Source organism: Corvus brachyrhynchos, unplaced genomic scaffold, assembly GCF_000691975.1.
Source record: "Corvus brachyrhynchos isolate BGI_N302 unplaced genomic scaffold, ASM69197v1 scaffold302, whole genome shotgun sequence".
Classification (NCBI taxonomy): domain Eukaryota; kingdom Metazoa; phylum Chordata; class Aves; order Passeriformes; family Corvidae; genus Corvus; species Corvus brachyrhynchos.
In genome coordinates, this window is record NW_008237244.1 from 1,976,985 (window position 1) to 1,988,050 (window position 11,066).

At 39.0% G+C, this 11,066-nt stretch overlaps 1 protein-coding gene across 7 annotated transcripts in view; it reads right to left on the reverse strand.

The window, feature by feature from the left end:
- GRHL2 (grainyhead like transcription factor 2) overlaps positions 1 to 11,066 on the reverse strand; it is a 68,524-nt gene that overhangs the window by 53,678 nt on the left and 3,780 nt on the right. For 2 of the 7 annotated variants that reach the window (XM_017730342.1, XM_017730343.1), the window contains exon 2: positions 2,166 to 2,355. The exons of 1 other annotated variant lie outside the window; for it this stretch is intronic. In XM_017730342.1, the coding sequence (XP_017585831.1) occupies positions 2,166 to 2,355 (190 nt within the window). Of the gene's footprint in view, positions 1 to 2,165; positions 2,356 to 7,523; positions 9,671 to 11,066 lie in introns of those variants that run through there. 4 more of the 7 variants (XM_017730339.1, XM_017730341.1, XM_017730337.1 and 1 more) reach the window with 4 other exon arrangements.

Sequence of the window (11,066 nt, forward strand, 5' to 3'; positions counted from 1 at the left end):
CTGAACCAGCAATTTGGGAGCTAGAACTTCTATCTTTTGCACAAGAAGACAAATCCACTCCATCACAGCAATTAACTCAGGATTAAAGAGCAAGAATAGACCTAAGAATGAGCTAAAGCCATGCTTTTTGCCTTTAAATATTTTAAAGAAATACCAGAAAATTATCTGACTTTAGAGATAAAACAGTATTACAGTGCACTACAGTAGCCAATGATAACATCAACTATCTGCAAGACAGCAGCAGAGTCAGAGAGTTCTAGCCAGAGCCTCTCTTTCATTTAGGGACATCCCCTTTCCCTATTAAGCATCCTGCTGGTTAAAAAACCTCCTTCATATAGTTTTGAGCTGGGATAAAAGCCACAGTTTACATATGTTGATTCCCCTTTTAAGATTATATATTTATCTCTGAATGAGGGTCTGTGTTTAGGTAAATATCACTACAATAAAAGAGAAAAGTTAAAAAAACTAAGCAGTTAAATTCAAATAATTCCTATTAACTGGAAAAAGTCCTTCAAAAATATTATCCAGCATGTCAGAACAAATGAGCCAGATAATAAATAAGGACAATTCAAGAGTCTGGTGTGCTGGAAATCTTCCATACTTCCAACATTACAGCACAGTGGTTAAGTTTTAAGTTCCTGTTTGGGAGTATCAACAGCAGTTATCATTTCTTCCCTATTTAAGACAAAAATAGTTACGACTGAATGCTGGAAATGGCTTTGAAATGTTAATCCCACCTTATTCCATCTGAACCCCAAGTCTTTTGCAACTGCCTGGAACAAGGAACAGACATGTCTTTTAGAACATGGTTTTGAGATAGTTATTTTCTGGTTTTATTATAAAAATCCATCAGATTAATGAATTGCTGTATAGAAAGATACTACTAAGACAGAAGCCAATAATCCAGATGCTCATACACATCCTGAATTTTATGAATCCATCTTAATTTCACAGACTCTGGCACTGTGGTAACTATGTCAAGCAGAGAAAAGGACCTTTTTTCTTTTTCTCACTGGGAAGTCTTCTCTACTGACAACAACACACAGAAGCAAGGAACATCTCTTGAAATATAATCAGCAAAGCAATTAAAATAATATTTAACCATAAGGTTGGTATATGGGATCTTGCCTACAACCCCTTCTCCTGAACACTCAATGTCAGATTAAAAGGAGTCCATTCTTTAAAAGCATTTGTACTAATAAATACTAAAAGCAAAGGCTTTTAATTTCCATTCCTGTTACTTCTTCATTAATTACAACGGGACTTGGCATTGCTGTGCTGGCTTTCACAGAAGATCATCTGTCCAAGGCAGCCATAGCTGACTTCAGGGGTATGGAGATTGTTCATTTCACTGTAACTATTTCATACTCTAGTGCTTGGGAAGCAACACTCATTCTGTTTGCAGAGTACCAACAGGTCAGCATGGGTTTCAGAGTGACATTACACAGAGATGCATCCTGTAGGACTCTCTTCTGATTTCAGCAAAAATCTCAAACACAGCTTTACCTAAACACTATAAAAAAAAAATATATATATATAAATAAAAGATGTTATCAAAATGTTATGTAAAGCCCTGGGTTTAGAACATGACAAATTGAAACTGTGTCAGTGCCTTGCCTGTAAATTGACTTAGATCTCTGGCTCTGTGTCCAGCTCCATTTCTGTCCTGCAAACTTCCAGTGCAAGGGCTAGACCTCACTGTATGTTTGTATACAGCCTACTGCTATCATTATACAAACAAAAATAACATGGGAAACTGTCAGATGAGAGATACTCCAGTTAAAGAGCAAACTAAAACATGTGTGGAATGAAACAGAAAAGCAGACAAACCTACAGATGGACAAGGCCTCCCCTTTTATACTTTTTAAAGAATATTTCAAGTATCACCCAATGTTCTTGCAAAGGAAGAGGAAGAACACTACACTCAAAAAGAAAACATGATAGAAAACTTAATATGGGAATTCTGATATTGTTTTTCTCCCTCCAGAACTAAATACACATCAAAACTGTTTCAGACAGGCTTGCTATAATGGAATGGGTGCTTGATGGAAATATTAGAGAGAAAACAAGATGCAGTGACTTCTGTCTTTGAAAACTAGCTCTTTTGATGACTCAGAGTGGTCCCTGCTAGTGCAGCAGGGAGGGATAATGACAGAGTTACCTACTTTATAATAGTCATACAATAGGCCAAGAGCAGCAGCACTGTCCTCATCACCATTTATGCTCATCATAGCCTTGGTAGCTGCTGTTAGGGGATTCTCCAAATACGACTTCCAGGCTTCATCTTCACTGGTGTAGGCTCGTCTGGTGTTGAATGAAGTGTCATTTGGCACTAAGGCCACAAGTCGCTTGTTACTGCATAGACAGGAAGAATAAAATTGTGATCCAGAAGGGATTACTTTATTCACAAGGCACGGTAAAGAACATCAAATAGCTCAATTAAAGTTATATGATTACATCAAGCAAGCATCTCTGTATTACACTTGGTGACATAAATATTTATCAGTATTAGGTATCTTCAGTACTTAAAGATTGAAATGCGTGCAGATCTTGTGATAGTAATTCAAATGTATTTTTACTATTATACAGATAGAGCTACCAAAATATTTTAAAATTATTGGGAAAAAAAATGAAGCAACAATATGAAAACATTTGGCCCCAATATTTTTGCTACATATACACTTGATTAGGGGGAAAAAAAAAAAATCCAACATTTAACTGACATAAAACATGAATTAAAAACAAGAAAAAGCATCTAATACTAATCTAGGCTTCACCTAAACAGAGTATAGTTCAGTATTTATTAAGTGGGTACACCTTAAAATTGAGCTATTCTCTGCTTTTAGAATGCAACTTGCCAGTAATTTCAGAGCAGTTTTCTGTAGCAGGACATAAGCAGTAAGTCCAGTGGATGGAACAGAAGTCAACATATTTGGTCTCAATTCACACTTTATCACTCACCGCATCTAGTTATAGACCCATGGTAACACACACAAGAGCATTAGTGAATGGGATTTGCAGCAAAGCAGTTTCCTCCACCCTGAAAGTGGCACAGACTGACCACTGCCCGTGTATACTGTGTGAGAAGCTGCTGCACCACAGCTATGGCTGAAATTTCCAGTATAATGGAAACATAAATGATAATAGCACCTGCTTTTGCAAACCGTTCAATAAACTTACTGATAAAAGAACTACATAAAAAAAAAAAGTTGCAGTACTATTACATAAGATAGTAGGCAAACAGATTAGGCAAGGGAAATACTGGTGTGAGGGGTGTGCTGCTTCATAGGTGTTACAAGAGCACTGTCAAGAATTGTGGCTCAGGTTACAAGGATCACAATGAAACTTTTAACACATTACACCTAAACTTGAAAGCTGCAGAGATGGCAGAATAATTAAATATACCAACTTAACTGGTAAAACTAGTAGTTATTCCTGGTGACCTTCATAAAACACTTTTTGCTATCTTCTACATAAAAGCCAGTTCAGTAGTCAGTCTCCTCTTTCTGCTCTGCCCTATCTGCACCGGTGCCAGCTCCACAGATCTAATCCAACGAACTGCTGCTGTTGCACAGAGAGTGGCATTTAAACTGTGCAAACAAGACTTTTATTTGTTTTCAGAAATAGGATTTGATAAAAGCACAACTGAACCCATGCAGTAAATGCTCTCGGATGCCAGGAGCATGCCTTGCCTGGCCCCCAAGCTGCAGGGACCAAAGGCTGGGGCTTCGCCAGAACTCCACTGTGGTGCAAGTCCAACCTGCAAAGTGCGTGCTCCAGTGTTTAAGGAAGAGGAGGGGAATGGTGGAGATTATAATCTCTATGGTACAGAGCACTGTTTACCAGTTTCTCTATTTAATGGAAAACAAAATAATCCATCTGGTGCACAGCACAATTTTATGAGCTCTGTGGGGAAAGAGGGCATTTCATAGCTTTGTATCAGAAAATACAGCCAACTACAGTAATGGTTCTATTTTTCTTTCATATAAAATAACTGGATTTTTTGAAAAAAAAAAAAATTTTTTTTGAGGACCTTTCTGCCTGGCCTTTTGCTGAAGATTTTTGTTCCTCTTGTTTCCACATATACATTTGTGTTACAGGTTTGCTCCAGCAAGTGAAGGTGAGCACAAATTAGGAGCCTAAGGAATACAGAGAGAACTGCTAGATCCGCTTGCCTTTTCAATACCTTATTGTTAGCAGCTCAAATCAGATTTGCAACAGCCCTGTTGTTTGTGCCAGAGGTAGCTGAGTGCCTTTTTCCACTCTGGAGCAGTCAATTCTCCCTGGCTCAGAGGCAATCATTCCAAGCAAAGATTCTCCTTTCCTCAACAAAGCTCCCCTTCAGCTAAATCCGGGCTGTTTCACCGTATGGGCAGCTGCCCACTGCAATGCACAAATTCCCGCTCGTCCTCCTTCCTGTAGCAATCTTCCCTTACAACCAATAAGTGCCTTTTGTTGCTCAGAGCACTCACAGCCGTGTGACAGTCATAACTGATTCATGAGCACTACAGTCAAACAGCAAGATCCCTTTAAAAACACACCTTCTAAGACTTGGGCTGTGCTTGTCTGTGAAAATGCTGGAGGGGAGGAGTCAGTCTCTGCTGCTCTAACTTAGTCAAGATGATCTTAAAGCAATGACCAGAGTGCAGTCTCTCAGACATGCATATATGATTGTGTTGGGGAAAAGCCAAAGCAAATGCTCTAGAAACAGCAATTCAGTAAGCGGACAGTTGAGATGGTTGGAAAGGCACAGGTGCATAGACCTAGAGCCTTCCCAACATCTCTCCAGAGGATGTTTTTTCTAAAACTCAGGTTTTCACATTTGAAAACAAATTATCTGTCTCCTCTGCCTTGAGAGATGGTCTGAAGCGTAATCAACTGACACACTCATTGTGTTTACTCTGCAAACAGACTGAAACAATAGCACTAAGAAAAATAAAAAACTTCCTCATCACCCCTATCCCTGTAATCAGCTCTGTGGGAGGTTAATGGTCAGAGCTAATTATCATGATTTAACATAGTCAATCATTTCAAAGATTATAGCCAAAGCAGTCAGCCAAAACAATTGGGCTCACTTAAAGAAAACTTCTCTATTAAATAAGGTCGTTTGGATGAGAGGGAGAGTTTCTCTGAAGAAATGAGACTTGTGTATGCACACACATTCCCTTTCATTTTTGCACAACTGCTGAACGTCCTGGAAGATTTCAGCTAAATGTGACAGAGGGGTAGAAAAGTCCTCCATAACCAGAGGAGATAAATATATTATATTTTAATATATGCCAAGAAAACCCAACATCTTAAGTGAGGCTCTACACCGATAAGTTCCCCTGGTCTTGCCAGTCATCCTTCCATGCCAGGGCAACCCCAGCTGTTCCAGCTGTGCAACTGTTGACAGCTGCTTGGGAGGAGAGCGACTCTGGTGGCACCTGGGCCATGTGGAACACAAAGGGTAACAACTACGAGTAACAGCAATCCCACTGTAGAGCTGCTCTGACCATCCCAGCTGAAAGAAAAGCCCTATTTGGAGCCTGCAATTAGCAGATCCATAGATCTATGGATCTTATCAAAAGCTGCAAATCTATCAGTGACTACATCCACCAAGAACCACACACTTAAGGAAGAAAGATAGGCCAAGATTGCAAGACTTCCACTCAACCTGACCACCAACACCAGCAAATACCCGCTGTAGCCCCAGTCACATCTAAAAACCTGCTAAAGACCAGAGAACAAGAGTAACCCCTGCTGTGCCCATTCCTCACCCGGGCCAGCCCACCACCCCTCTATCTGGAAGTCAGGATGTGTGCTAACCAGAACACAGCTGTGAGGGATGCACTTGTACAAGCACACCATCATTTTATCATGGGGAAAAGCTGAAGAATTCAGGATACTTTGTGTCTAAAAAAGTAAATGTTTCCTTTCAAGATATCACTCTAGCTCCGCATGAATGTAAAATGTTTCCACTGTTTTATGTCAAACAGTAATAAGTGTGAGAGAATGAAAGGTATTTTCTGGGGAATGGTCTATCTAGGAGCTAGATTGTTCTGACACTTGAGCATTTATGTCAAGACTAAACTTCAGATAGCCTTTATTTTGTAAAATCTTTTTTTCTCCCCACTGCTTAGTAGAGATTTTCCTGTTCATACCGTCTGACGTGATTTGTGTATTCTCATAAGACATACATAAAATTTTCCAGATTAACAGCAGTTATGGTGACTTTTTTTTTAACTTTTTTAAAATTAAGATTATGGAATTTTATAAAACCAAGTGTAGTGTATAAACAAAGATGTCCAAAACTTTGTTTCATTTCAATTACTGCAGTACAACAACGTAACCTGGAGAGGTACATTGTACTTAACATCAATAAATCAGCTAAATTGAAAGGGCCAGCCTTTCAAGCTCTTCCTCGGATTAAAGATAATGAGCATACAACAGCCAGCCCTCGGGGCTACAAAATCCTTCTACAGGCAAATTCTCACCCAACTCGATGCAATTTGCGAATGAGTTTACAATGAATCAGAATTGCCCATTAACACACTCACGAACAGTGATAAAAGGCTTGGGGATCAGAACTTCCATTTTATTCAGGAACTAGGTGTCCTGCCTGCCAGTCTCTCAAAACCAATTTTGATGCTCAAAAGCTTTCTCTTGAATTTGCAAAGTTCAAGCAGCCCTCAACTTCTCAGCTATATCTGCCATTGAACATAAAGCAGACTGATGCAGCCATGCTGCATCAAGTACATCTGCATCCCGCTCCATCATATGCTCAGCATTCCATCCTGATCCAGTGGGATCAGGATGGCACTAGTGGGAAAGAAAGCTTCTTCCTACCTGCCCCACATCTTTTGCCTTGCCCAGGAAATTCAATCCTGAAATCCAAAGCAGATTGTTTAGGCTGCCAAGGTGGGCATCCAGCCCAGGCACTTCCGTTTTTTAACTACAAGGTATTTTGACATTGCATTTGTTCTTAAAAAAAAAAAAAAAAAAAAAAAAAAAGTTACAACCAAGCTGCTCCATGAGTATACCTGCAGACTTCTTCACCCCATGACAATGCATGAGGACCTTCCCCTCCCTGCAGAGGTGCCAGATGGGAACACACAAGTGATATGTGTGAGGCAGGAGATTGGGAGAAGTTCCAATTCCCAGGTTTCAGCCCAGGCCTGAGCCTGCCCATTCTTACACAGGTGAGATAAGAGCACCAGGCACTTCTGCGCACATCCTCTGCAAAATGTCCCTTCAAGAGAAGGGATACAAGGCTTTGGCCCATAGAGCTGTTATAAAGCATCCAGAAATTTCAGCACTAGTCAAATAACTGGAAAAGGCAAGACAGACTCACATCACCTTCGTTCCCAGCCCAGCACATCAAGGCCATAGGATATTTATCACAAGCTCCTTGTTAGTTGCATGATAAGAAGGTGAACAGGGCAACTGTCCCCAATCTAGAAATACTGGGAGACACACAAATTCAAAAACAAGATGCTACCCAAAGGGACCACTTCTGTTGCACACAGACATGCACCACACACCATGTTGCATCCTGCCTCCAGTGCAAAGTCAAAGAAATGTTGAACTTGTAGACAACACCCATGTTTCATTTGGTGTGACAAAAGGTACAGGAGCATGCTCCAGATGCATCCAAGAACCGGAAAAGAGAGCAGAAGTTCCTACTTCAGTTTTGACACAGCTAAGGAGGGCAGATTATGATCATTTACAAACATTTCAGTAGCCCTAAAAGCCTCTGTAAGTTTATTTTACACTTACACAAATCTCAGTTCAGCTATAAGACAACTATAAAACAGATCTAGAACAGATGTTCATGCAATTTGTCTTAAAACTAATGCACATACATATGAATTCACAGGCACAAAGTGAAGAACTATGACCATTTAAAACGCAGGACAGATCCCACAGAAGCTGCGTAAGTTAAAGTTCAGATTCCAGATCATAAATTTCTGCCTGTGCTCATTACAGAGAGGTATACATCAAACTTAGTCCTAGTGCTTGAAACCAATTGTTTGAAAGATTCTAATGTTAGTTTTGGCCCAAATTTGTTACCTTCAGAATACTACTTTGCCTAGACATCAAGTTAAAAACAAAACAAACAAAATACCACCAAAAAACCCCAACAATTTGTGTGGTTCATTGCAAGTTTTGATTTATTTAGTTTAAAAAAACTTGAGACCCATCAGGATTTATTGACAAAGCTATAATTAAATAGTCTGCAACACTGTTGTTTCAATTAGATAATAGGGTTCCGTTAAAACTACAAAGGAGCATAAACATTTAACGAACAGGAAAATTATGGCCCATGTGTCCCAGCATTTTTGTCTGGGAATGGTGTGAATGGTAACAATCACACCATTCCCAGAAGCACAACAGGTCTCCAAAATGTACTTAACCCAATTCAGTGACTATATAAATATACAAATGAATCGAGAGTGGAGGAAAAAAAAATCAAAGCATTTAGACCACCAGGAAACAAAAAGGTAAGATGCCCTCTGGCCCAGCCAGGAGTCCATACCAAGGAAAAAACGCCCATTAAAGAGACTGAGTCATTTTGCCTTCTAATGAGTGCAAGTTTGGGACTCTTGCAATTTTGGGACAATTTTACTTTTTGAGCACAAGACAAATCTGAACAAGATTACACATGTGAAATTATTAAAAGAAATTATTGTTACTAAACACTCTGAGAGGAAGTAAAATAATATATTAAGAATAGCAACAGTGAATGGCAAAACAGACTAGTTTAACAATTAGATGCCTAGTATAAGTTTTGTTTGTTTTTACTCTGAACCAAAATAACTTAAGCACACAATAGTGATAAAGAGATTAAAACAAACAGGTGATTCATTAACATTGACAAAAAAATATTAACTATGTCAAAACGAAAGTATGAAAAAGAAATCTGACACAAGGATTAAATACATACAATAAATGCCTACTGAGGACTAGTTCAAGAAGGCAATTACTTACCCTGAGACAGACTTTTTATACCTATGATTTCAGACTTTTTTTTTGTTTCACTTGTAATTAAGTATTATTTCTACCAGACAACCTTTTGTTACTTGTGTACTAAGCCTGTTGCCTTTTCTTTAAACCAAGAAAAACGGAGTCGCAAAAAAAGAGCAGGTTTCAGCACATTTGTAAAAAAATCACTGACATCTCAAAAAATCAGGAAAACCTGAAGCTCACAGCATTTCTGCCAGAGCTGACAGAGTGGATCCGAATTAGCAACTATTTAGCAGCTTCATAGCAGGCCATGCTGTTTTCCTAAGAAGCGTACTTTGAATGTGCATAGCACCCAAGGTTGTTTTAGCTGACTTGAAGCAGCTAGAAGCAGGCTTTAAAATTAAAAACAGGTCATGACAAGGCTGCCCAGACCTCCTGCAATTTAACCTGACCCTTGGTCCCATGGTCCTTGTTCATTCACTGCTTCCACAGAGTTAATGTAAATGGAATAGTTACTGCACTGATAGCATTGATTGCTGTTTTTTCAGGATATTAAATCTTTTACAGAGTCAGAAGGAAAACATGAATTCAACAAGCAAACCTGGGAGTCAAGATTTCCCACAAATATTTTTTAAAAGCACACAAACCCAAAAATATACTTTACAGAACTACTAAAATACATTATTATGGAATAAACCATTCCCTCCCCAAATTAGTCAAGCTAACAAATCTATTTATATAAATATATAGCTATAAATAGATAAATATTTGTATAAAAGAAACGTATATATGTAATCTTTGATGTTTGAGACATACTCTCAAGCTATAGATACATTGCAATATTTGACTTCACAGTTCACATGTACTTAATATGGTTTCCTCGGTTAAATATTTTGTAATTTTGTAACACTGTCTTTTTTATGACATTAACACTGTAGAAGAACAGAACAGTATCCCTGTATACTAAGATGTCTGAAATAATTACTTCTCTTAACTAGCTAATACTGTCCCAATCACTGATTAAAAAGCTAATAAAGATTCATCCCAGGAATAATTTCTAGATCAGCATTTGAAAGTGCTATTCTGTGTGTGTACAAAAAAGGGAAGCTTAATTGGCTGCTTCCTAATAAAATAAAAATATTGAAGGTAGCCACTGCACTAGATTAGTATTTGTGAAAGTGTTTGACAACAAATGTCAACTGGTGTAATATCATTTCCCCTTCAGATGTCCCAGACAAAACAAGGATGATGATGTCCCTGCTAACCTTTCCACAGGGAAGAGGTTATATGATCATTACAATCAAGTTAAAGTGACCTGGGAAAATCCCCTCCCTCCTCTTCGGCTTTGATCTTCAGTCTGGTCTCAGACTCCAGCACCAAAGAGACAGCAGTGTAAACAGCAAGACCTAACCATTTGATACTCTTCCTGCTCTTAGGTAAGCTTATGGTTGCAAGTTCTATGAGGTTCTGGACACTGATTTTCCACCTTTCTTGCACAGAAATGGTTTTCTAGGGAACATCTGTGACAGTATGTCTGACATTTGAAAAGTGAAGAAATTAACACATCTAATTCCTGTTTCTCCATTCATTCCCAGATGAGTAATCCAGATGAGTTTGGAAAATTAATCTCATTGGATGCCCTATTCACACAATGGGCTGTGGAGAAAAAAATAAAAATTGAGTGAATTGTCACCTAATTGCTACTCAATATCTGCTGATGGGAAATGTGTTTGGACCTCAAAGAAAAAAATAAGAACAATACAGAGAATGACATTGTAAATGACAAACCCCCTTTGTGTGTTACAGTACTAGATGCTCAAGTTAAATATTATGAAGGCAATAAATCAAAATTACTCTGTGAAGAGCCCAAGATCAACTTCTGCAACAGATACTACCAAACAGCAAGCTGGATGTGAACATGCCTCCACTGACACGTGGAAACAGGTCTGAACCCATTCCCACCTACGGGCTCGCTCTCCACTCAGTTATTTACCTACAAGCACATGCTCCACTGCAGACCCAGGCTGCCCCAAGCCCTCCTTTATGTGGGCAGTATCAGCATGCTCCAGCTACCTGGTGTCCTGAGTATCTCTGCACAGCCTGGGCTGTTGGGAGCCTGA